Below are 27,674 nucleotides of genomic sequence, written 5' to 3'. Positions count from 1 at the left end.
GGCAGGAGAGTGGGTTGGACGAGCTGCCATTTAGAGTGGTGGGGACGGACTTCAGGTACTTGGACATCCAGGTGGCGCGGGGATAGGAACAACTACACAAATTGAACTTGGCGCAGTTGGTTGAGCAAATGAAGGAGGACTTTAAGAAATGGGACGTGCTCCCGCTGACGGGGCGGGTGCAGACTATAAAGATGACGGTATTCCCGAGGTTCTTATTTGTTTTTAGAATCTTCTGATCTTTACTCCAAAGGTCTTTTTTAGGAAAATTTGATCTTGAGGCTGTATGGGCAGGGTAATCTCCACGGGTAAAGAAGGTGCTGCTGGAGAGGGGGCGCGGGGGGAGGGGCGGGCTGGCTTTGCCAAATATCATGAACTACTACTGGGCAGTGAATTTATGCATTGTTGGGAAGTGGGTAGTGGGGGAGGGGTCAGCATGGGAGCTGATGGAGGCAGTCTCTTCTATAGAGAAATACAGCACAGAACAGGCCCTTCGGCCCACGATGTTGCGCCGAACTTTTGTCCTAGGTTAATCATAGAATTTTGGACAATTTTTCATGGCCAATCCACCCAACCTGCACATCTTTGGACTGTGGGAGGAAACCGGAGTACCCGGAGGAAACCCACGCAGTCACGGGGAGGATGTGCAGACTCCACACAGACAGTGACCCAAGTCGAAATCGAACTTGGGACCCTGGAGCTGTGAAGCAATTGTGCTATCCACAATGCTACCGTGCTGCCCTCTTGTAAGGGCACAACCTTAGGGCACTGTTGATGGCGTCTCTGCTGGCCAACTACTTCACGAGCCCGGTAGTGGTGGCGACCCTGAGAGTGTGGGACAGCGGCGGCAGCATCTGAGGTTGGAGGGTGCCTCGGTCTAGAAACCAATTTGTGGGAACCACAGATTTGCTCCCGGGTCGGAGAATCGCTGGGTGTGTTGGGGGGGGGGGGGGGGGGGGGGGGGGGGGGGGGCGATTCATGCGAAACCACTCCGACGATTCTCCAGTGACTGGAGAATTGGCGGAATTGGGCACGCCGCCAGTAGCGGGCCCCCAGCAATTCTCCACGCGTGATGAGCCGAGTGGCCGCCGAGATAGGCCGAGTCCTGCCGTCGCCGTTCACGTGTTGTCCTATCCGGCGGGATCGGCGTCCATCCTGCAGGAGGGGGGCAGCCTGGTAGGGGGGAGGGGGGGAACCGAACCCGGAGGGGGTGGCTTCCACCATGGCCTGGCCCGCGATCGAGGCCTACCAATCGGTGGGGGGGCTTCTCCTGGTGGGGGCCTATGTTCCTCCGCCCCTGTAGCTCTCCGCTATGTTTCGTCGGGGCCGGCACGGAGAAGGAAGCTAGTGTGTATGCGCGTGTTCGCGCCGGCCACAGCGCGCATGCGCGAACCTGCGGCGTCCATCCTGAAACCGGTATCGGCAGCTGGAGTTACGTGAATCGCTCCAGTCCCATGCTGGCCCCCTGTGCGGCGCAGGACCGCTGCTCCTAGGGGCCTGTTGACGCCATCGTAAAACGTGACGGCGTCAACACTTAGCCTCAGGATCAGAGAATCTCGTTCAGGGGTGGCGGTGGCCGGGGATCCGACGGTTTGGGACTTGTTGTGTGGGGGTGGGGCAGCTTCTCGAGTCTAGAAGAATTGGAAGAGAAGCATTTGCTGCCCAGCGGGAATAGGTTCCGGTACTATAAGCGCGGGACTATGTCAGGAAGCCGACTCTGTCCTTTCCTGACCTGCGCCCTCTTTCCCCCCCCCCCCCCCCCCCCCCCTCCCCGGGGGGGCTGCAGGACAAGATGTGTCAAAACAGGGGCTGGCGAAGGTCAGAGATCTACAAGGAGTTAATGGATTGGGAGGGAGCCCCGATAGGAGAAGTTAAACGGAAGTGAGAGGCGGAGCTGGGGTGTGGGAGGAGGCTCTGAGGAGAGTCAATACATTCTCCTCATGTACTAGGCTCAGCCTTACTCAATTCAAAGTAGTCCATAGGGCACATATGACGGTGGCCAGAATGAGCAGGTTCTTTGAGGGGTTTGGGCACGGTTGTGTGCGGTGCGCGGGGAGTGCAGGGGGCCTGCGAACCATGTCCACATGTTTTGGAGTTGTCCAAAGCTGAAGGGTTCTGGCAGAAGTTTGCAGACGTAATGTCCGAGGTGCTGAAGGTGAAGGTGGCCCCGAGTCCAGAAGTGGCGATATTCGGAGCGTCGGAAGACCCGGGAGTCCAGGGGGCGAGAGAGACTGACGTTTTGGCCTTTGCCTCCCTAATAGCCAGGAGACGGATTGGGGGGTGGGGGTGTAGGGACGTTGGGGGGGGGGGGGGGGGGGGGGGGGCTGTTATTTACATGTTATAAGATTTCCTGCTTTTTCTCTTTTTGGTTTTGGTTGTGTTTAATGTATATATCTAAACACCTTTATAAAATATTTAAATAAAAGCTACACAGGATCCCGTACTGATGAGGATCTCTCGATCTTTTTAATTGCGGGTGCATTTTCTTTTAAGGAGGGAGGTGTGATGAACGTACAATATATTTAGGTATTTTGTGCAGTCAGTGTTAAAAGCCTGGGTTAGTGTGTATATGACTGCTGCAGGAGTGTTTTTAAAGAATCCTGGTTTGAAAGGTTTTGGGAGAGAAGTGCAATCAGGCCATCGTAAAAGCATGGGCTTTTTGTTTGGATTAAGGGAGGGTCCCTTTGGAGCTAATTAGATTTCTGCTTGGTAAAATTATGCAATTAAAGTGGGGGGGGAGGTGCTAAGGAATCAGGAATTTTGCAGATAAACAGACTAGTTGTGTTTTAGATGGAGATGTAAGCAGAAGTCAGGTATTTGTTCCCACTGCAGTTCAGTTAAAAGATATGTCTGTAGACAGATTAGTCGGCCAGGTGAAGCCACTAATGAAGAAATACAGCCAGAGTTTCTGCATGGCGCTGACAGGATTCAGGTCTTTTCTTTAAAGCAGTGTCAGAAGATCTCTCTCAAAGTCGAGTATCCAGTCATCTCTGTACAGCAGGTATTCCTGGGAGCTAACTGTATTTAACAGTGGAATGAGAGCTGAGATGGTTTTGTTGTTTGAGTGGGAATAAAGATAGCTGTTTGGGGTTATTGTGACACTGTATTCACTGTGTTGATTAGCATTGTTTAAGGGGTAATGTACACTTTTTTCTTGTTTGATGATGAATATGTTTTAAAACGTGTTCATAATAAAGTTTGTTTTAATATGCCATATCCTTATTTTGCGTGAAATCACTCCTGGAACGAGGTATCCTTTCCTCACAGAATTACAAAATTAGAATAAAATATTGGGGTTTCTGTCCAGTATTCTAGCCACTGTTGGGGTCTGGTCTAGGATTGTAATATGAGGCTCTCTCGATATTCAGGGTTCCGTACCGACGAGGATCTCTCGATATTCAGGGTCCCATACTGATGAAGATCTCTCAATACTGAGGGTTCTGTACTAATGAGGATCTCTCCATATTGAAGATCCACGCTGATGAGGATATCTCGATATTCAGGGTCCTGTACTGATGAGGATCTCTCTATAGTCAGGGTCCTGTACTGGTGAGGATCTATCCATATTGAGGATCCCATACTGATGGGGATCTCTCAATATTGAGGGTTCTGTACTGATGAGGATCTCTCTATAGTCAGGGTCCTGTACTGGTGAGGATCTATCCATATTGAGGATCCCATACTGATGGGGATCTCTCAATATTGAGGGTTCTGTACTGATGAGGATCTCTCTATAGTCAGGGTCCTGTACTGGTGAGGATCTATCCATATTGAGGATCCCATACTGATGGGGATCTCTCAATATTGAGGGTTCTGTACTGGTGAGAATCTCTCCATATTGAAGATCTATACTGATGAGGATCTCTCTATATTGAGGGTACTGTACAGATGAGGATCTCCCTATATTGAGGGTTCTGTACAGACGAGGATCTCTCTATATTGAGGATCCCATATTGATGGGGATCTCTCGATATTCAGGGTCTTGTACTGGTGAAGATCTCTCTATATTGAGGGTTCTGTACTGGTGAAGATCTCTCTATATTGAGGGTTCTGTACTGATGAAGATCTCTCTATATTGAGGGTTCTGTACTGATGAAGATCTCTCTATATTGAGGGTTCTGTACTGATGAAGATCTCTCTATATTGAGGGTTCTGTACTGATGAAGATCTCTCTATATTGAGGGTTCTGTACTGATGAAGATCTCTCTATATTGAGGGTTCTGTACTGATGAAGATCTCTCTATATTGAGGGTTCTGTACTGATGAAGATCTCTCTATATTGAGGCTTCTGTACTGATGAAGATCTCTCTATATTGAGGGTTCTGGACTGATGAAGATCTCTCTATATTGAGGCTTCTGTACTGATGAAGATCTCTCTATATTGAGGATCCCATATTAATCAGGGTCTCCCAATAGTGAGGGTTCCGTATTGGTGAGGATCTCTCAATATTCAGGTACTTGTCCTTGTGGAACAAGCGGACTGATGGGGACTCATATTGATAAGGATCTCTCATTTTTGAGAGAATTGTGCTGACATCACTTTTCAAGTGATAAAGAAACAGTAGTTCACCTGTGACATGGCATGAGCTAAGACGAGGCCCCAACAGTGATGAGCATAATCTGGTAATGAGAATAGTTTAAAATTAATCCTTTGTAAATCTGTTAGTTATTTTGATTTTTGGGTTGATGATTTTCAATGTGTTTGTCCTATTTAGTTTATCCAACAGACATGACATCTACAATAAACACATCTGCAAAGCTGCAGCCTCACTCAGTGACTGTAGCTGAGAAAGATACCAGGGCCAACCAGCGACGGACTTTGCCCTTCATCCCCAGTAAAGTGGATGCCCCATCACCATCACTGGCAAAAGATAACACTCAGGGAAAGAGCGGCAGACAAAAATCCTACATGAACCCAACGACCAGCTCCATGGCCAAAATGTCACGCAGTGTTTCAATGGGAGACGACCTGAATTTCAGCGAGAATGATGAGGGTTTGACACCCGTCGAGAAGATTGTGGGTGGGCCACCTTTGGAATTGTCACCTCTGGTTATCATGGACATTGTGAATGAAATCTCGCACAAACAGGAGTTGATTAAACAGAATCTGAAGGAGACCACAAGCTCCAAGCCATTGTTACAACCATCAGCAGGCTCCACAATGTCTCGTACAAATAGCTCTCAGGCTAAATTAACTCTTGACACTCGGGCTAACCTATTCCTGGATCTACCTAAACCACTGCCCGACCGGCCTTCTTTGACTTCATTCTCACCGCCAATCAAGTTGAAGTCTTTCTATGACAGCGAGTCCTTCAAGCCGCCTGTTTCTGCAGCAGGAGGAACAAAATGGAGGCCAACTTTGGACGATGGCTATGTCACTCAGAGAAACATCCAAGAGAAAAAGGGCGGTTGTACTTCCACACCCGGACAGGAGGCTACTGCTCAATCGGAACGCCAGCCACACGTGCAATGCCACCATGAGTCACAAATAGGGAAATTGCTTAACCCTCCTGGTCAGCAAGTGTCTCCGGCTTGTCTGCCTGCTGACACTGATTCCAGATGTGACAGGCTTGTGAACGAAGGCCCGGACTCTTTACCCAACACCCCAGCAGCAAGAGATCACACGGTAACTTTTTCAACACCAGCAACACTCCCTCTTTCTGGACCCCAGAAGAATTTAACAAAAAAAACAGGTAAGAATTGAGGCCGAACCTGGAATGATCTATGTACTGGATGATTGCTTCATAATTCGGCCCGTTGCAGCACACTCCTCCTACTGGTACTACTTCAGCTCCTTTCTGTTACCATTATTTTTTATCGTCATGTAAATTGAGACATCCTGGGCTGGATTCTCCCAAAATGGGATTATGTCCCCAGGCCGGCGTAAAAACGCTGGTGTTTCACTCTGAAGATTCCTGTGAAAACGAGGAGTCGATTCACTGACCTGCAGGGGGCTAGCAGGGACCCAGAGTAGTTCACGCAGCTTCTGCTGCTGTGCACAGCGGCGGCGTCCAGCGGCCACGCCGAGCGCGATGGCGGACTTGGACTACGGAGGCAGGTTAAAAATGTAGACACCCCCCCCGCCACCCGATTGGCCATGCGCCCGAAGATCCAACTGCGCCGATATGTCCGATTCCCCCCTGAGTCCACAGCCACCACATGAGCATCCCAACCGGCGATAGATGGTTAGAACCACGCCGTCGGGAACTCGGCCAGTCGGTGAGCGGAGGAGCGCTGGGCGGGCCTTGGCAATGGGCCCCCAGCTCCCTGATCGTGGGCAAAAAGTCAAGACATTTCCTAGCTCTGCAAACCCAATCCGAGGGAAAGTGGCCCAAAAGGTCACCTTTTACTTCCGGGGTGATGGGGTCCCTGGGAGTCTAGCTGGGTGACCTGGAATAAGTGCTGATGATTCTGACTGCAGACGTGGGCTGGGTGGAAGGCCTAGCTTGATGCACTGGCTCTGCGTCAAAGTTTTAAAAAGATAGATTTACGTTAAACATCCCTCACCAACACCGCTTCCCCCCCCCCCCATGTCCCATGACCCATCCATGCCACCCCATGCTCCCACCTAACCCCCATGGCACCAATAGCTTCCATGGCAACCTATACCACTCTGCCCATCCCCCATGGTCTCTTAAAGCCCCTATGTGAACTTAGTGCCAACTAATGCAAACCCATACCCCACCAAACTTTTCCCTCAAACTTACCATGCCAACTCAGCCAGTATCCACCATGGGCAGGCCTCAGGACCTATGCTGAGATTAAATAAAGTAAAGTTCCAAATGAGTATTGAAAACTTTGTTTTTTTTAAAGCTCATTAATAAAAACCCATTTATTGCATTTATATGCTTTCAACTACATTACACCTTATAACAACAAATGTTTGATTCAATTGCATAACCCCTTATAAAAACAAGCAGTGTAATACGTCATCCCACTTCAAAGTGCCCGTAACCACTTGGAGCTGTCAATCAAACTGTAAAATGGAAGACGCCCTACTGTGATAATGGGCAGATGGGCAGTTGTGAAATCATCATGTAGCACTAATCCAGTAATGATAACCCAAAGGTTCATGTGGGCAGACAGAGTGACATAGCAAACACTCATTTTTTTAACACTCCAGTTTTTACAAAGGATTAAAGGGCAGGAATTTTAAATGTCTTGACAACTCCCTTTGACAGTTCCTCAACACTTTTGACAGTTGTTTTATACAGTTCCAATGAATTTCCCAGTTCCAATGGGTAATGCACCATTTAAGCACATTCATGCTCACTTGCATCAATCCCAAAGGGCACCTGATCTTCCCCAAAGTTGTCCTGGGACCATATCCAAAGGGGTTCCTTAAAGTGTAGCCTGGCTGTCCAAACTAATCCACAAAGTCCAGACCTACTCCTAACCAGGTCTAATCTGCACACATCAGGTTTCAGACATCACTCACACCAGAATCACAGGTGAGTGGAGGCACTTGATGATTTCTGCAGACAGCAGCCCGAGCAAAAGATGACCCAATCCAATTCCCGCCTCTTTCCCCCCACTCCATGAAAATAGCAGGTGCCATGTTTGGAGGTGGGACTTCCGATTTCCAGGCTGATTGGCCATTTTTGCAAACATGTAGGGGCTTTCTGACATCCTAAAAATCAGGCCTTTGTTGAAGCGCAGTAACGATTTTGCTCGAAGAACTTTTGAGGCTAAAACCTCATTCTCTCCTTGTGGCAATGGGCTGCACCATAATAGTGTGTCAGTCACACCAGATGTGAAGCTGTGGGACTTCCAATTAAGACTTTTCAAATTAAAGCCATTACCACAATGTTAACATCTCACTCCGAACACTGGCTAGATTATATCTATTGGATCTTACACTCTGAACTCCACGCAAGAGATGAGCACAAAATGAAATGCCCCGAACCTTGTGATTTTGGTAAGAAAATAGTTGGGAAATAGGAGATTAAGGGATGACAAAGAGTAATTTCGAGAGCTTGAATTGTCCACATAAATTGGGTGTAACAGTAATTACCTTTCTATTTTCTTTTCTTGACAGGTCCTACTGTCAGTGTTCAGAGTTGTAAACTCCTGGCAAGTGAGCTGCAGAGCTGTTTAGAGAGAGCCCTGAGCCTTTACCGAATGGTGAGTGTTGGCATTGTCAGATGTGTGTAAAGTAGATCCACGGGGATCATTGGCACAATAAAGCCATTGAGAAATGAAAACTTAACAAGAAAGTTTCATCTATGGTTTACGAAGGATGTTCAGGATAGTTGATTTTAAAGATGAGGCTGATAATGTTGTGAAAAATAATAGAGAATCTGAGCTGTGGGATTGCTTTAGAAATCAGCAAAGGGCCACCAAAAAGTTGAAAAATGGGGGGGGGGGGGGGCGGGGGGGATAAATGAGAGAAAACTAGCCGGGAATATAAAAACAGATTGTAAGAGGGTAGCACAATGGTTAGCAGTACTGCCTCACAGCGCCAGGGATCCGGGTTCGATTCCGGCCTTGGGAGACTGTGTGGAGTTTGCATGTTCCCCCTGTGTCTGCGTGGGATTCCTCTGGGTTCTCCCTTTGCTTCTGACGGTATAAAGAAAGTGCTGGTTAGGTGGGTTGGCTATACTAAAATTGCTCCTTGGTGTTCAAAGATGTGCAGGTTAGGTGGTGTTGCGGGATGGGGCCAGGGCGCGGGGCTAGTGGGGTGCTCTTTCAGAGGTCGGTGCAGACTCCATGGGTCGAGTGGCCTCATTCTACACTGTAGTGATTCTATGAAAATTATTTTACAAGTACATAAAAAGGAAGAGAGTAGCTAAAATAAGCATTGGTTCCTTTGAGGCAAGGGACAGGAGACATTGAACAATATTTTATGTCCGTCCATAGAGGATGACCTCTGGCCTCATAAAAGCAAGAAAAAAGTAATTAATATTGGCAGAAAAGATTACTGGAATAACTTAAAGGTCCGGAAATTCCAGCAAATGCCCAGGCCTAATGGCCTACATTCTAGTTGTTCTCAAGACATAGCTACTTGTTTATTTCTAAAAGTCCTTCAATTCCGAGTGATCCCAGAGGATTGAATGCAAGTAAACGTAACACTGCTATTCGAGAAAGGAGGGAGAGAGAAAAAGGGAACTGCAGGCTAGTTAGCCCAATCGATCATCAGGAAAGTGCTGAAACTTTCAATAGGCTTAGTATTGCCCTTTGAAAATTACAGTATGATCAGACCAAATGAAAAAGATTTATGAAAGGGAAATTGTGTTAGACAAATTTAGAGTTTTTGAGGATGTAAGTAGGAGGATAGATAAAGGGGAAACAGTAGATGTATACTGGATTTCCAAAAGGCATTTGATAAGGTGCCACACAAATGGTTAACAACCAAGATATAAAGAGTCATGAAATTGGGGGACAATATATTAGCACGAATAAAGCATTGGTTAATGGGGGGCAGGGAGCAAAGAGTTTGGATAAATAGGGCTTTTTTAAGTTGGCAGGTTGGAACTAGTGGAGTGCCACAAGAATCAAATCTGGAGGTTGTTACAATCAATATTAATGACTTTGACGAAGAGAGCGAGTGTAATGTATCTACGTTTTCTGATGATACAAAGTTAAGTGGGAATGTAAACTGTGAGGAGGACACAGAGAGGCTGCAAAAAGAAATAGACTGGGACAGAGAGGCTGCAAAAAGTGAATGGGCAACAAGTTAGCAGATGAAGTATAATCTGGGGAATCAAGAAGTTATTCACTTTGGTCATAAGAATAGAAAAGACATGAAACTTGTAAATGTAGATTTTCAGAGTGTCTTGGATGTGCTTATACATGGAACACATACAGTTTACATGAAGGTACAGCAAACAATTAGGAAGGCAAATGGTGTGTTGGTCTTTATTGCAAGGAGATTGGAGTACAAGAATAAAGAAGTAATAAGGTAAGGGAACTGGCAGCATGGGTTGGTACCTGGGACTTCGATGTTGTGGCCATTTCAGAGACATGGATAGAGCGGGACAGGAATGGTTGTTGCAGGTTCCGGGGTTTAGGTGTTTTAGTAAGCTCAGAGAAGGGGGCAAAAGAGGGGGAGGTGTGGCGCTGCTAGTCAAGGACAGTATTACGGTGGCGGAAAGGATGCTAGATGGGGACTCTTCTTCCGAGGTAGTATGGGCTGAGGTTAGAAACAGGAAAGGAGAGGTCACCCTGTTGGGAGTTTTCTATAGGCCACCTAATAGTTCTAGGGATGTAGAGGAAAGGATGGCGAAGATGATTCTGGAAAAGAGCGAAAGTAACAGGGTAGTTGTTATGGGAGACTTTAACTTTCCAAATATTGACTGGAAAAGATATAGTTCGAGTACATTAGATGGGTCGTTCTTTGTACAATGTGTGCAGGAGGGTTTCCTGACACAATATGTTGACAGGCCAACAAGAGGCGAGGCCACATTGGATTTGGTTTTGGGTAATGAACCAGGCCAGGTGTTAGATCTGGAGGTAGGTGAGCACTTTGGAGACAGTGACCACAATTCGGTGACCTTTACGTTAGTGATGGAAAGGGATAAGTATACCCCGCAGGGCAAGAGTTATAGCTGGGGGAAGGGCAATTATGATGCCATTAGACATGACTTAGGATGTGTAGGTTGGAGAAGTAGGCTGCAAGGGTTGGGCACACTGGATATGTGGAGCTTGTTCAAGGAACAGCTATTGCGTGTTCTTGATAAGTACGTACCAGTCAGGCAGGGAGGAATGGGTAGAGCGAGGGAACCGTGGTTTACCAAAGAAGTGGAATCTCTTGTTAAGAGGAAGAAGGAGGCCTATGTGAAGATGAGGCGTGAAGTTTCAGTTGAGGCGCTTGAAAGTTACAAGGAAGCGAGGAAGAATCTAAAGAGAGAGCTAAGACGAGCAAGGAGGGGACATGAGAAGTCTTTGGCAGGTAGGATCAAGGAAAACCCAAAAGCTTTCTATAGGTATGTCAGGAATAAAAGAATGACTAGGGTAAGAGTAGGGCCAGTCAAGGACAGTGGTGGGAAGTTGTGTGTGGAGGCTGAGGAGATAAGCGAGATACTAAATGAATACTTTTCGTCAGTACTCACTCAGGAAAAAGATAATGTTGTGGAGGAGAATGCTGAGACCCAGGCTATTAGAATAGATGGCATTGAGGTGCGTGGGGAAGAAGTGTTGGCAATTCTGGACAAGGTGAAAATAGATAAATCCCCGGGGCCTGATGGGATTTATCCTAGGATTCTCTGGGAAGTCAGGGAAGAGATTGCTGAGCCTTTGGCTTTGATTTTTATGTCATCATTGGCTACAGGAATAGTGCCAGAGGACTGGCGGATAGCAAATGTGGTCCCTTTGTTCAAGAAGGGGAGTAGAGATAACCCCGGTAACTATAGGCCGGTGAGCCTCACGTCTGTTGTGGGTAAAGTCTTGGAGAGGATTATAAGAGATACGATTTATAATCATCTAGATAGGAATAATATGATTAGGGATAGTCCAGCATGGTTTGTGAAGGGTAGGTCATGCCTCACAAACCTTATCGAGTTCTTTGAGAAGGTGACTGAACAGGTAGATGAGGGTAGAGCAGTTGATGTGGTGTATATGGATTTCCGTAAAGCGTTTGATAAGGTTCCCCACGGTCGGCTATTGCAGAAAATACGGAGGCTGGGGATTGAGGGTGATTTAGAGATGTGGATCAGAAATTGGCTAGTTGAAAGAAGACAGAGGTTGGTGGTTGATGGCAAATGTTCAGAATGGAGTTCAGTTACGAGTGGCGTACCACAAGGATCTGTTCTGGGGCCGTTGCTGTTTGTCATTTTTATAAATGGCCTAGAGGAGGGCACAGAAGGTTGGGTGAGTAAATTTGCAGACGACACTAAAGTCGGTGGAGTTGTAGACAGTGTGGAAGGATGTTGCAGGTTACAGAGGGACATAGATAAGCTGCAGAGCTGGGCTGAGAGGTGGCAAATGGAGTTTAATGTAGAGAAGTGTGAGGTGATTCACTTTGGAAAGAATAACAGGAATGGCGGACTATTTGCTAATGGTAAAATTCTTGGTAGTGTGGATGAGCAGAGGGATCTCAGTGTCCATGTACATAGATCCCTGAAAGTTGCCACCCAGGTTGATAGGGTTGTGAAGAAGGCCTATGGTGTGTTGGCCTTTATTGGTAGAGGGATTGAGTTCCGGAGCCATGAGGTCATGTTGCAGCTGTACAAAACTCTGGTACGGCCGCATTTGGAGTATTGCGTACGGTTCTGGTCGCCTCATTATAGGAAGGACGTGGAAGCTTTGGAACGGGTGCAGAGGAGATTTACCAGGATGTCGCCTGGTATGGAGGGAAAATCTTATGAGGAAAGGCTGATGGACTTGAGGTTGTTTTCGTTAGAGAGAAGAAGGTTAAGAGGTGACTTAATAGAGGCATACAAAATGATCAGAGGGTTAGATCGGGTGGACAGTGAGAGCCTTCTCCCGCGGATGGAGGTGGCTAGCACGAGGGGACATAGCCTTAAATTGAGGGGTAATAGATATAGGACAGAGGACAGAGGTAGGTTTTTTACGCAAAGAGTGGTGAGGCCGTGGAATGCCCTACCTGCAACAGTAGTGCACTCGCCAACATTGAGGGCATTTAAAAGTTTATTGGATAAGCATATGGATGATAATGGCATAGTGTAGGTAGATGCCTTTAGTTTTTGACTTCCCATGTTGGTGCAACATCGTGGGCCGAAGGGCCTGTACTGCGCTGTATCGTTCTATGTTCTATGTTCTAAGTCTTGCTACAATTGTACAGGGCTATGGTGAGACGATGCTTGGAATACTGTATAGTTTTGATCTCCACATAGTGTGATAAGAGTTTTACAGCACAGAAAAAAGGCCTTGCAGTCCATTGCGTCAGCCGTCAAATACCTATCTATTCTTTTTTTTTAATTTGGAGTACCCAATATATTTGTTTCCAATTAAGGGGCAATTTAATGTGGCCAATCCACCTATCTGCACATCTTTTGGGTTGTGAGGGTGAAACCCACGCAAACACGGGGAGAATGTGCAAACTCCACACGGGCAGTGACCCAGAGCCGGGAACGAACCTGGGACCTTGGTGCCGTGAGGCAACAGGGTTAACCCACTGTGCCACCCTTAAACACCTATCTATTCTAATCAAGCACCACAGCGAATGTTCAGTAGATTGGGTTGTACTATGATGAGAGGCTGAGTAAATTGGGTCTACATTCTATGAGAGGTGACCTGATTGGAATATATAAGAATCAGAAGGGGCTTGACAAGAGTAGACATCGAGGTTGTTTCCCTTGGCTGGAGAATCAAGAATGTGAATGTGACAGGGATAGTTTCAGATAAGGAGGCTGATCATTTTGGACTGAAGATGAGAAGCAATTTCTTCACTTAAATGGTTGTGAATCTTTGGAAATCTCTGTCCCAGAGGGCTGTAGATGCTCCATCGTTGAATATATTAAGGCTGAGATAGACAGAATCTTTTCTCTCTTAGGGAATCGAGGCATATGGGGAGTGGTTGGGAAAGTGGAGCAGGCCCGATGAGCTGAATGGTCTGCTTCTATTTCTGGCGTTGTGTGTTCTAAGCACTGCTGCTAAAAGTTGGAAGGATGTTCACTCTTTAGGGAAATGGTACAGTCCAGGAGTCGTGGCTCCCTTGTAACTAATTATTCTTGTGTATCTTTGCTTTCAGGTATCCAATAACAAGGACTCCTTGAGCGAGAGCTGCCAGATGGCGGCCATTCTCTCAGAAACATTTGCCTTGGCGAGGAAAGAATTGGACAGCCTCCAGTCCATAGCAGCAGGCCCTGGGCTATCTCTTCAAAGGTCAGGGCAGGCGGCCTCTGCCTCTTACCCAGGTGGCGATCCCCCAGCGAAGAGCGATGGTTTTGAAGACAAGAAGACCTTGGCCCTGCTCGAACAGTATTCCGAACTTCTACTCCAAGCCGTGGAGAGAAGGATGGATCATAAGCAGCCAGGAGGAAGGGAAAGTTCCGGACTGTGAATTGTACAGCGCACAACACAATTTTGAGCTTAAATACACCCACAGAGAGAGAGCAATATAAAAAAACATTCTTCCCACTGGAGCAAAGGAAATGGTACAACACGGTCTATAGTGTTTATCACAACTCGTCTCATATTTAACCTGGAACAGGTTAAGTTCCATTATCCAACTGACTTACAAGAAACCTTTATTGCCGTTGCCTTCCTACTTTTTTTTTTCATGTTTAATTTCTCCACATCCAGCCCCTGCAATAGGCTGCAGGGAGGAGTCACAATGCTGCCTGCCACCTTATTGTAGTGGTCAACTTATAAAGCAGGCAGCAAAAACATTTCATTTCAACCTGGAGACCAACGGAAAGGGGTCTGAGGTGACTCCAGTCAGCCGGGCGGAGGTGCTCTATATGGCAGGAGAATGGAGGGGGAAGCATTGGGAAGATTGTGGAAACATGTAGTTTCAGCTAGACAAGAAGCTGCAATCTGGACTGCTGCAGGAAGATGGGGGCGCTGTCATTCTGCGATACAGCGACACGGATTGCTCCCCAAGCTTTGTTATAAGATCCTCTCGTTCTGCATCTTGTGCTCCAGCACCCACTCTCTTTTCATTTCTCTCTCTCTCTCTCTGACCGCCTAGCTCTTTCTCTCACCAAGCAGATGTTGTTCAGGTTCCTCCAATTAGGCAATGAATCACTCTGGTTACAGTGAACAGGAGTTGGCAAAACTAAAAACCTGGAGTGGATCACTACGGATCATGACGTTGGAGCCCAGCGGAATGATTAAATGCTGACTGGAGCCACTGACGGTCCCTTTAAGGGAGGGGAAGGGAGCCGATATACCAGTGTGTTCCCTTGATATTCCTCACAGTGTGTGATATATAATGTGCATTCCCAATTGATTGGACCACAGTTCCTTTTCTACATTCCTCCATTCCCCTATATTTGGGAAATCAGAGGACTTAACTTTTGGGAACATTGTCTTATTTACTGAAAAAAAACATGTTTACTTTTCGGCAAGTCTTCTCAGAGTTAGAATGAGGCAGGTAAAGGTATGCAATGGAAAACCGTTTCCCCGCCTTACACAAGGCACTCCATTTGCTGTTTGTTTCTGTGCAAGCTAAATCTTTCAGTCACTCCCCATCCTTCCTTGAATGGCACGCCTCAGTCAGACTGGCATCTCAGTCAGATTCAATAGAACATACATACAGTGCAGAAGATGGCCATTCGGCCCATCGAGTCTGCACCGACCCACTTAAGCCCTTACTTCCACCCTATCCCCATAACCCAATAACCCCTCCTAGCTTTTTTGGTCATTAAGGGCAATTTATTATGGCCAGTCCACCTGAATTGGGGAGATTCCACCCACCCCCCGACGACTTCATTAGGTTCCCCCCTCCCCCACTAAATTTTACCCCTCAGTTAGATTTGCCAAGAGATTCATCCCTCATTCAGACTCACACCTCTTCATCTCACAGAAATATGTTTCTGCGCTGGAGAGTTGTGAAATCTGAACGCAGTGCAAGGCAAGGGGAAAGATACAGATGCTGTTTGATGCCCTGTTGGATATGACAGCTGAATGGGAAAAGGCAGTGATGTGATGGACGTGTGTTTGTGACATGAAATAGAAGGTCAATGCAAATCCCTTGCCATTGTGTAAATCAGTTCTTTCAGGTTGATTTACCCGTTAAGCCAGTGATATTCGGAACAAAATTCATGAAGCACCAGCAAAGACACCTTAACTCTGAACCGGACCCAACATCTGATGTGAGAATCCCCTCCCCCCTCACAGTCTCTAGGTGGACACCTCAAACTTTGTACAATAATTTTGGATAGGAATTCACAAACGTGAGACAGGACACACAAAACGCGGGACAGGACTCGCAAATACAGGACAGACTCACAGACATGGGGCGGACTCACAGACACTGGAAAGGACACACAAATCTGGACAGGACACACAAATCTGGGCAGGATACACAAATCTGGACAGGACTCACAGACACTGGGTAGGACACACAAATCTGGACAGGACACACAAACTGTGGACAGGACACACAGACACTGGAAAGGACACACAGGCACTGGATAGGATACAAACAGTGGACAGGACACACATCTGGATAAGACACACATGCATGGGACAGGAAACATAAACACAGGACAGCCACAGAAACACTGGACAGAACACACCAACACAGGACAGGACACACAAACACAGGACAAGACACACAAACACGGGACAGCCACAGAAACACTGGCCAGGACACAGAAACACTGGCCAGGACAGAGAAACAATGGACAGACATACAAACACAGCACAGGACACACAGAGACTGGACAGGACACGCAGACACTGAAGAGGACACCAACACGGGATAGCCACAGAAACACGGAACAGGACACAAACTCTGGACAGGACCACAAATCTGGACAGATCACACAAAGTCTGGACAGGACACACATACACAGGGCAGACACACAAACACGGGACAAACATTAGACAGGAGGTCTCAAATTCTGACAAGAATTCCCCAAATTCTTTGAGCGCTTTCACCAAACATTCCCAACTTATACAAGCCTCGAGTAGGAATCCTAAAAACTGAAGAACCCTCAAAGCATCTCCCAATTCTCAATACTTTAATTAAGATATGTTTGGAGATGATGAAACTCTGTTTCTGAAATCTCTCCTGACTCTTTGGCTGTGGTTCATGCTACTCAGGAAGGTGGGGTTTGCTGAGTATCACAGCAAGTAAGCAGGAGGGCTTCATGTTTCTGTACAAAAAGTTACTCCTCCTCAGTGAAAGGTTTTCTCCGGTGTTGTGATCTGGACCGCGAATCTGTTCAGAAGCAGATGTGAGGTGCTCGTTGTGGAGCTTTTTCATTGAGTGAATGTACGGCTGATGAACAGAAGCTGTCTGGTGAGGTTGGCAGTCGTTGTCCAGTCACATGCACACAATGTTAAAATGATCAAGCATTTCAAACAGGAAATAGGACAAATGTTCCTTTTGTTTTGTAAAAATGGATATTTTAGACAACTTTTTTAAAAAAAACCTTTGCAGAATACAGAGACTTTGTATGGATGGCCGTGATCGATAGCAACTGCATGCTTTGAAAGAGGTGTTTAAATATTGCCTTACCTACTCAGATTTCTCAGTGCGTAATTGGGTCACATGGGGTAGTACTGAGCCATAGATTTCAGGAAGCTCCCAGATTTGGTTCTTGGGCCTCTGATCCCAGGCAGGCGGTGGTGGAAGGAGCTGGCATGTACAGTTGGCCTCAGTTTCCTGGGCTGGGGAATGCACGCGTGGGGATGTCAGGATTGAGTTCAGCTACAGTGCAGCCTCCGCCACAAGGCCATAAGACCGTAAAATATAAGAGCAGAATTAGGCCATTCGGCCCATCGAGTCTGCTCCGCCATTCGATCGTGGCTGATATGTTCCTCATCCACATTCACCTGCCTTCTCCCCATAACCCCTGATCCCCATATTGGTCAAGAAATCACCTTATTAATCAAGAACACCAGATTTGTGCTGTTACCTACAGAGCCACAGACCAAGAGCTGAAAGTTGGAAGGCTGTCGCTCCCCTCTATCATACTGTTTGAGGCTTTATGCACAAGGTAGGCAGCAGCCGTGGGACCATGCACCAGCCTGACCAGTTTGTGAAACTCAGTAAGGCCCGATTTGTGGCAGTTAGTGACCAGGGAAGGTTTCTCCCTGAGGTACTGAGAACCTGGGTGCACATCGGTAGCGGTAAAGTTGGTGTATTTTAATCCTCAGGTACCGGGGAATATGGCTGAGCTCTCTTCCGGCAGTGCCGGCTGCTTGGCTGCTGCCTCCTCCCCCTCGAGTATCTGCTGCCTGGAGACCTGCTCCATTTATGAGGATCTCTTTATAAATTTTTCTAATACCATCACTCAATCAGGCATGGTGACATGACGATGGAGTGGTTGGGATCATCCCAAATTTTTATTCGTATTTTAAATGTGAAGAAACTATAGAAACCTCTACCTGGAACGAAACAGAATATTGGGACATGGTAGTCCAGTAGACAGTTACATGGTAGACATGTAACTAGTGTGTGCATGAAGGTTCATTGCATGGTGCATTCCAATTTGCACATCAGTGGTGCATGCTGAAGGCCATTTTGGAGACTTTTTAAACTCTCTCTAATTTCTTCAAACCATTGTCCGTGAAGATTAATCGGTATCAGTGCATTTTATAATGAAAGTACGGTCTTCATTTCTATAATGGGTTCCCAAACTAATTTTTAAGCTGGTTGCTGTGAATGTTTCTTTCTCCTTTGAGTGTTTCTTGTACTGTAAGTGACTGTTTTTACCCGTTTTGCCATAGTGTTTGTACCACATGTTGGTCACGTCTTAAATATTTGCAATAAAATCCCAACGTTTGGGAGGAAAGCCTTGGAAAGACACTTGTCAAAGTCAACGTAATGATGGTGAGATCTTCATGGACAAGGTGCTACTTTTAATCGATTAGGAAACCATAGTTTATCCCTCAAGCAACACCTCACATGGATTATTTGGTTGTTGCCATTTGTGGCAGCTTCCTATGTATAAATTGGCTGCCATATTTCCTACACTGTAACAATGACAACAGTGCTACATAGAAACATCAATAGAAAATAGAAGCAGGAAGAGACCATTCAGCCCTTTGAGCCAGCTCCGTCATTCATTATAATCATGGCTGACCATCAAGTTCAAAACCCTGATCCTGCCTTTCCCATGAGCCCCAAGAGCTATATCTAATTACTTCTTGAAATTACACAACAGTAAGGACAATTTTGGACACTAAGGGCAATTTAGAATGGCCAATCCACCTAACCTGCACATCTTTGCACTGTGGGAGGAAACCGGAGCCCCCGGAGGATATCCACGCACACACAAGGAGAACGTGCAGACTCTGCACAGACAGTGACCCAAGCCGGCAATCGAACCTGGGACCCTGGAGCTGTGAAGCAATTGTGCTAACTACGATGCTACCATGCTGTCCTAAAAGGTTTACCCTTTATCCTGAAACTATGACCCCCTAGTTCTTAGTTCTGGACTCCCTCACCATCGGGAACATTCTTTCTGAATCTACCATGTCTAATCTTGTTAGAATTTTATAAGTTTCGCTGAGATCCCCCTTCACTTTCTAAACTCCAATGAATATAATCCTAACCGATTTAGTCTCTCCTCGTATGACAGTCCCGCCATCCCACAAATCAGCCTGGTAAACCTTCGCCACACTCCCTCCATAGCAAGAACATCCTTCCTCAGATAAGGACACTAAAACTGCACACAATACTCCAGGAATGGCCTCACCTCTACTACTTTTTGCAGTGTCATTATCTGATACAGGCCTTTGATTTATCTGCCTATCACGTTTCTTATTCTCCTTTCTGTCTTTTTCTCTTGTTCTTCCCCTACTCTGAATCCTTGCATAGGTTCCCATCCCCCTGCCATATTATTTAAACCCTCCCCAACCGCTTCAAGGACATCAATCCCGGTCCTGCCGAGGTGTAGCCTGCCCAGTTTGTATAGGTCCCACCTCTCCCAGAACAGGTCCCAATCCCGCAGGAATCTGAAACCCATCCCCTCACACTATCTCAGCCATGTATTCATCTGATATATCCTGCTATTTCCACTCTAGCACGTGGAACTGGTAATAATCCTGAGATCACTACCTTTGAGGTCCGACTTCTCAACTTTCTTCCTAACTCCCTATATTCTGCTTTTAAGACCGCATCCCTTTTTTTTGTTAACTGATCATTGTCAATGTCATTGGTACACATGTATACCACAATCACTGGCTATTCACCGTCCCCCCTCCAGAATGTGTCCTATAACTGAACCAAGACATCCTTGACCCTAGCACCAGGGAGGCAACACACTATTCTGGAAACTTGCTTGAGACCAAGAAATGCCTATATATTCCCTTTACAATCGAATCCCTATAACTATTGCATTCCCACACTTCTTATTCCTTTCGTCTGCAGCAGGACCAACTGTGGTGCAACGAATTTGGCAGTTGCTGCTTTCCCATGAGAGATCATTCCCCTCAACAGTATCCAAAATGGTATAACTGTTTTGCAGGGGAATGGCCACGGGAGATTCCTGCCTGCCTAGCTGTCTTGCTCTGCTTGGTGGTCACCCATTCCCTTCCTGCCTGGGGAGTCTGAGCCTGCGGTATGACCACCACTCTATACGTGCTATCCACGACACTCTCCGCCTTGCGGATGCTCCACAGTGTCCCCAGCTGCTGCTCCAGCTCTGAAACCCAGGCTTCCAGGAGCTTTAGCTGGAGACAGGTCTTTCGCATATGTTGGTTCCAACCACAGAAAATGTTCCCGGCTTCCCACATGGAGCAAGAGGAGCAAACCAAGACTTTAGCTCTTCTGCTATGACTTACCCCTTTAAATGAAAGCTTTGGAACATGTTTGATATTCGATTATATCCAATTCTCTATGGCCCTTATTTCCTTGTCACTATCAATTCGAGCCCTTACAGATTATAAAGCACAAAAAGTATTTTCAAACTATAAGTGATTAAAGTTGCAAAGACTTACCAACCTTACCCACTACTTACCAATCAGCTCTCTCCCTTGTAGCCTCAGCTGCCGCAGCAGGACTAGATCACTCTGTTATAAAGCAAGGAGAAAAAGAAAAAAGCACCACTTCCCACCCTGCGCTGAACTCCCACTCTGTTTCATGTTCCTGGGTTTCATAATCACTCTGGTTGTGTCTCACTCCGGTGTGGTCTCTCCCATTGCAAGTGTGCAAAGCTCACTGGTTATGAAGAACTTTGGGATCTCCGACAGTCAACTGCAAGGCCAGAATGTTATGCTCACCCACACCCCAGCAGGTTCTGAGGTTGGGGGGAGTGTGGAGGGGAGAGACAGGATTCCCTCCAAGATCCCGCCTGTCCCGACCTGGTTGAGATTTTACCTTGGGCCGGGCAAGGCCTCAAAGAGGAAGCCTGCCCCTTTGCCCTTTTTAAGGTCATTAAATGGACACTTAAAGCCACTTGAGGATCTTTTTCCGAATGATTGATCAAGGAGGAAACCTGAAATTGGACTAAGTTCAACCTCGGGAGTGAAGACCTCCATTAGACACTGGCTTCTGACTGGGGGGGCACCCTCCTCTTCGGGCCCAGTGGCCCCCTGACCTGCCCTGCCCCCCTACCTATCCGCAAGAGCCCAATAGCCCCTCCATAGCAACCCCCAAGGCCTTCAATACCACATTTACCCCTCCCCCAACCACACCACCACTGTCCCCGACCCCTACCACTGTTCCCACCCCCTGCCACGTACCTTTCCTTCGGATCCCAGCACTTCATTCCAGGCAGCTGACTGCAGTTCCTCTTCTGGCCACTGCAGCACTGTTCCTGGAATGACTGAACAGCTGCTGACCAGTCCAATTGGCCGGCAGCTCTCCAAGGTAGGTCCCCCTCTCAGTGACAGGCAGACGTCCCATCTTCTGCCAGTCAACGCTCTTAGAGCTAGAGTCGGTGGGGATATGTTCTGAGCCTCCGCCATTCTGAAAATTCAGGTACCAAGTCTTTGTTAAAGAGGAAATGTGCAATATGGAGCAACATTAATTTTTGGTTCTTCACCCTCCTCAAGCCAGTTTGTTTTCACTCTTGTTACCTTCTGATGGATAAGTCCCAGCATGCACATCTTTGAGATAGAGGTAAAATATTGACAACACCTTTATTAGATGGTGGCATAGTCGGAATGTCACTACAGGCATGGGGGCATGGGCCAGACTTTACGCTCTCCCACTGGTGTGTTCTGAGGCAGTGGAGGAGGGTAAAATATCATAGATAGGATTCCCTCTAGGATCCCATCTACTCCGCCCTGGACATGATTTTACAGTGGGGCGGACAGGGATGTGAAGCTCACCTGGGCCTCTATTACCCAACCAACCTCAATTGTTAGGCTGGAGAGAGCCTGATGACCAAGAGTGGGAAACAGGAAAAGTTCTGACCTTCAGTGTTGGGTGGGAGGGGCTGGAAGATCCTCCCTCATGGGCCAGAGACCTCTGGCACCCACCCCCCCAATCGGCCTATCCGCTGACAGCAAGATCACCCTCAGCCTACCTCTCGACAGCAAGACCCCTTCACCTGCCCTTGGCCTACTCCCCGACAGCAAGATACCCCCCCCCCCCCCCAACCTACCCTCGACAACAAGATCTCCCAGGGCATCCCATATCCTCCCCCACTCAGGATCCCTGCTACTTACCATCAATGCGGTTCTTGGGACTTAGTCTCGGGCATAACGCTGCAGTACCTCTTCTGACCACTGCAGTGCTAAGCTTGGATGGGCTGGTGATGGGATGGTTCAGCCAATCTGATTGGCCAACAGCTCTCCAAGGTGGGACTTCTTTCCATGTGCGGACAGAGGTCCCGGCCTGCTGTCAATCCACACGCATTAGAGTGTAAAGTGGCAGTGGACGTGTCTGAGTCAATGAGGATGGTGTACCCACACTCTCCGGGTGATGAGCGCCACGTACCCAACATCCTGAAAATTCAAGCCATGGTGAGCCCAATCCTTTCACCATAGCAACTGGTGAAATTTAAATTTCAATCAATAAAATCTGGAATATAAATCTACTGTAATTAATGGTCGCTGTCACAAGCATCATTGATTGTTATAAAAATCCATCTGGTTCACTAATCCCTTTTAGGGAAGGAAATCTGCTGTCCTTACGGATGGGAACCTATGCAAGAAGTCAGAGGAGGAGGAAACAAGGACAAAATCAAAAGTCAGAAAGGGGAATAAGAAAAGTGATAGGCAGAGAAACCAAGGACCAGATTCATACAGGGCACAATGAAAAATATTGGGAACAAGACAAGTAATGTTGAAAAGACAAGCTTAAAGGCTTTGTGCCTTAACGCGCGGACCATTTGTAATAAAGCACATGAACTAATCACGCAAATAGACGTGAGCGGGTAGATATAATCGGGATTACGGAGACATGGCTGCAGGGTGACCAGGGATGGCCACTGAATGTCCCAGGGGTGTCCAGTATTGAGGAAGGACAGACAAAAAGGAAATGGCGGTGGGGTTGCATTGCTGGTTAAAGAGGAAATTAACACAATAGTGAGAAAGGATATTCGCTATGACAATGTGGAATCTGTATGGGTGGAGCTGAGAAACACCAAGGAGCAAATAACATTAGTGGGCATCGTAAGTAGACTGCAGTGGTGATGTTGGGAATTACATTAAATAGGAAATTAGAGACGCATGCAATAAAGGAACATCTTTAATTATGGGTGACTTTAATCGGCATATACATTGGGAAAATCATATTAGCCACAATATCATAGAGGTGGAATTCCTGGGCTGTACACGGGATGGTTTTCTGGACCAACGCGTTGAGGAATCAACTAGAGAACAGTCCATCTTAGATTGGGTACTGTGTACGGAAAAAGGAATTATTGGCAATTTAGTTGTGCAAGACCCCTTGGGGTTGAGCGACCATAATACAATGGAATTTTTCATCAAGATGGAGAGTGAAGTAATTGATTCTTAGTCTAGGTTTCTGAATCATAATAAAGGAAACTACAACCCATGAGACATGGGTTGGCTTTGGTCGATTGGGGGATGTTACTTAAAGGGATGACAGTGGATAGTCAATGGCAAACATTCAAGGAGCATATGGGGGAACTGCAACAATTGTTTATTCTTGTCAGGCACAAAATTGAAACGGGAAAGGTGGTCAATCCATGTCTTGCAAGGAAAATTAGAGATGTTCAATCCAAGGAAGAAGCTTACAAATTGGTCAAGAAAAGCATCAGGTCTAGGGATTGGGAGAAGATTAGAAGTCAGCAAAGAAGGACCAAGGGATTGACTAAGAAGGGGAAAATAGAGTACGAGAGTAAGCTTGCAGGGAAGATAAAAACTGACTGTAAAGGTTTCTAATGGTACGTGAGGAGAAAAAAATTGAAGACGACAAATATGGATCCCATTCAGTCAGAAACAGGGGACTGTATAATAGGGGCAAATAAAATGGCTGAGCTACTAAATACATACTTTAGTTCTGTCTTCACAAATGAGGACACAAATCAGAAATGTTGGGGAACATAGGGTTTAGTGAGGGGGGTACTGAAGGAGATCGATATTAGTAGAGAAATTAAATTGGGAAATTGATGGGATTGAAAGTCAATAAATCTCCAGGGCCTGAAAATCTACATCCCAGAGCACTTAAGGAAGTGGCTCTAGAAATATTGGATGTATTGGTGGTCATCTTCCAGGATTATATAGATTCTGGAACAGTTCCTGCAGATTGGAGAGTAGCTAATGTAAAGGGCCATTCACCTGAAGAAGGAGCCGTGCTCCGAAAGCTCGTGTTTGAAACAAACCTGTTGGACTTTAACCTGGTGTTGTAAGACTTCTTACTGTGCTCACCCCAGTCCAACGCCGGCATCTCCACATAATGTAAAGGGAGGTAGAGAGAAAACAGGGAATTATATACCAGTAAGCCTGTCGTCGGTAGTGAGGAGAATTCTAGAATCCATTGTCAAGGATTTTATAGCTGAGCACTTAGAAAACAGTGGCAGGATCAGACAGAGTCAGCATGGATTTATTTATTTTTAGAATATTTTTATTCTCCTTTTTCACATTTTCTCCCAAATTTACATCCACCAACAATAATCAGTAACGAATGCAATATCAATCCCCATATCAACAACAACAATCCCATCCTCCCACCAACCCCCAAACCACTGCCCGCATGTTAACATAAACAAATAACAAAAAGGAATCAGGAATCCCCCATAGCCACCATTAACACATACAGTCCCCCTCCTCCCAACGCCCCCTCCTTATGTTCGATGTAATCCAATTCTCGAAAGTGCATAATGAATAACGCCCATGAATTGTAGAACCCCTCCATCCTTCCCCTCAGTTCAAATTTGACCTTCTCAAGAGTCAAGAATTCCAGCAGGCCCCCCCCCCCCCCCCCCCCCCCCAGCCACGCCAGGGCACAGGGTGGAGAGGTTGCTCTCCATCCCAACAGGATCCACCTTTGGGCGATCAACAAGGCGAAGGCTACAACATCTGCCTCCGCACCGGTTTCCAACCCCGGCTGGTCCGACACCCCGAATATGGCCTCCCAAGGCCACGAGTCCAGTTTCACATGCACCACTTTAGAGATTACCCTGAAAACTTCCTTCCAGTAATCCTCCTATCAGTATGGATTTATGAAGGGAAATCATGCTTGACAAATCTACTGGAATTCTTTGAGGATGTAACTAGTAGAGTTGATGAGGGGAGCCAGTGGTTGTGGTATATTTGGACTTTCAGAAGCCTTTTGACAAAGTCCCGCATAAGAGATTAACGTGTAAAATTAAAGCGCGTGGGATTAGGGTTAGTTTATTGAGGTGGTTGGCAGACAGGAAACAAAGAGTTGGAATTAACGGGTCTTTTTCAAATTGACAGACAGTGACCAGTGGGGTACCTTAGTGATCAGGGCTAGGACCCCAGCTATTCAGAATATATATTAATGATTTAGATGAGGGAACAAAATGTAATATCTCCAAATTTCCAGATGACACCAAGTTGTGTGGGAGGGTGAGCTGTGAGGAGGATGCAAAGATCCTTCAGTGTGATTTGGACAAGTTGAGTGAGTGGGTGAATGAATGGCAAATGCAGTATAATTTGGATAAATGCGAGGCCATCCACTTTGGTAGCAAAAGTGAGATGGCTGACTATTATCTGAATGGCCATAAATTAGGAGAGGGGAATGTGCAACGAGACCAGAGAGTCCTCGTACACCAGTCACTGAAGATAAGCATGCAGGTATAGCAGGCAGTAAGGAAATGATATGTTGGCCTTCATTTTGAGAGGATTCAAGTGCAGGAGCAGGGATATCTTGCTTCAATTATATAGGGCATTGGTGAGGTGACACCTGGAATATTGTGTGCAGTTTTGGTCTCCTTATCTGAGGAAGGATGTTCATGCTTTAGAGGAAGCACAGCAAAGGTTTACCAGACTGATTCCTGGGAGTGCAGGACTGACGTACGAGGAGAGATTGAATCTGTTAGCATTGTATTCGCTGGAGTTCAGAAGAATGAGGGGGAATCTCATAGAAATCTATAAAATTATAACAGGACTGGGCAGGGTAGATGCAGGAAGGATGTTCCCGATGGCGGGTGTGTTCAGAACCAGAGGGCACAATCTGAGGATACGGGGTAGACCATTTAGGACAGAGATGAGGAGACTTCCTTCACCCAGGGCGTGGTGAGTCTGTGGAATCTGTTACCACAGGAAGTAGTTGAGTCCAAAACATTGTATGTTTTCAAGAAGCAGTTAGATATAGCACTTAGGGCAATGGGGATCAAAGGATAGGGGAGAAAGCGGGATTAGGCTATTGAGTTGGATGATCATAATGAATGGCGGAGTAGGCTCGAAGGGCCGAATAACCTTCACCTGCTCCTATTTTTTATGTTTCTATGTTTCTTACCTGGCCTGGCCTACATGTGGCTCCAGATCTATAGCAATGTGGTTGACTCTCAGCTGCCCTCTGAAATGGCCAAGTCCACTCATTGAAGGGTAATTAGGGATGAGCAACAAATGTTGGCCTTGCCAATGAAGCCCACTTCTTATGAAAGAATAAGGAAAAAAATAAAGTGCAAACCCCATTTTGTTACCTGGTTACTGAACGAGGAATCTGCAAGATCTCGGCAATCTCTTAAAGCAGCAGTAAGCTTTCATTCAAAATAGAAAGCAAATTTATCACATAAATAATGTTAGAACATAGAACAGTACAGCACAGAACAGGCCCTTCGGCCCTCGATGCTGTGCCGAGCAATGATCACCCCACTTAAACCCACGTAACCCGTATACCCGTACCCCAACAATCCCCCCATTAACCTTACACTACGGGCAATTTAGCATGGCCAATCCACCTAACCCGCACATCTTTGGACTGTGGGAGGAAACCGGAGCACCCGGAGGAAACCCACGCACACACGGGGAGGACGTGCAGACTCCACACAGACAGTGACCCAGCCGGGAATCGAACCTGGGACCCTGGAACTGTGAAGCATTGATGCTAACCACCATGCTACCGTGAGGCCCAAAATAACCACCATGCTACCGTGAGGCCAACAAAAATGTTGTAGCATTTTTATAGCACTTTTCAGAGCTCCAGTAGCTTTACAGCCAATGAAGTGCTTTTTGAAGTGTAGCCACTGTTACGACGTAGGCAGCAGTCAATCTGAGCACAGCAAGATCCCACGAACAGACACCTGATTAAAGGAATGATTTGCATTTAAATAGCGCTGTTCACAACCTCGGGCGTCCAAAAACATATTTTGAAATCTATTCACTAGTATAATGAAATGTGGATAAACTGACACAAAATCTGCTGTCAGTTAAGGGATAGTTATTATCCAGGGGAACTCATGGGATCTTTTACATCCACCAGAGAGGGTCTTGGTTAGCATCTTATCCAAAAGACATTGCAATCTCTGACAGTGAAGTACTGCATTGAAGAATTGGTCGTGATTATGTGCTTAAATCACTACAGTGGGCCTCACTTAATTAACTTATTAGTCCAACTCCTTGAGTTGTAAAAGTAACAGCGCAATTTGCCACAGGATGACGATGGTGAATACAGCATGCCCTTGCTTCACAAGGCCCCGCCTTCATGAAGAACCCGTCTTCTCAATCTTGCCCCTCGCTTGAGGTGTTGGTGATCCTCAGGTTAAATTGCCACC

General features: G+C 46.5%; 1 protein-coding gene across 1 annotated transcript in view; it reads left to right on the top strand.

Moving 5' to 3' along the window:
- The window catches only part of mapkbp1 (mitogen-activated protein kinase binding protein 1), a 339,461-nt gene extending 321,079 nt beyond the window's left edge, over positions 1–18,382 (top strand). The window contains 3 exon segments of the mRNA XM_038783933.1: positions 4,713–5,690; positions 8,036–8,121; positions 13,649–18,382. Of these exon segments, the coding sequence (XP_038639861.1) occupies positions 4,713–5,690; positions 8,036–8,121; positions 13,649–13,960 (1,376 nt within the window). The 3' untranslated portion in view covers positions 13,961–18,382.
- The last annotated feature ends 9,292 nt before the right edge of the window (positions 18,383–27,674 follow it).

Source organism: Scyliorhinus canicula, chromosome 2 (assembly GCF_902713615.1).
Source record: "Scyliorhinus canicula chromosome 2, sScyCan1.1, whole genome shotgun sequence".
Lineage (NCBI taxonomy): Eukaryota > Metazoa > Chordata > Chondrichthyes > Carcharhiniformes > Scyliorhinidae > Scyliorhinus > Scyliorhinus canicula.
The sequence above is the reverse complement of the archived record's forward strand: the minus strand, read 5'-3'. Positions and strand labels throughout refer to the sequence as shown.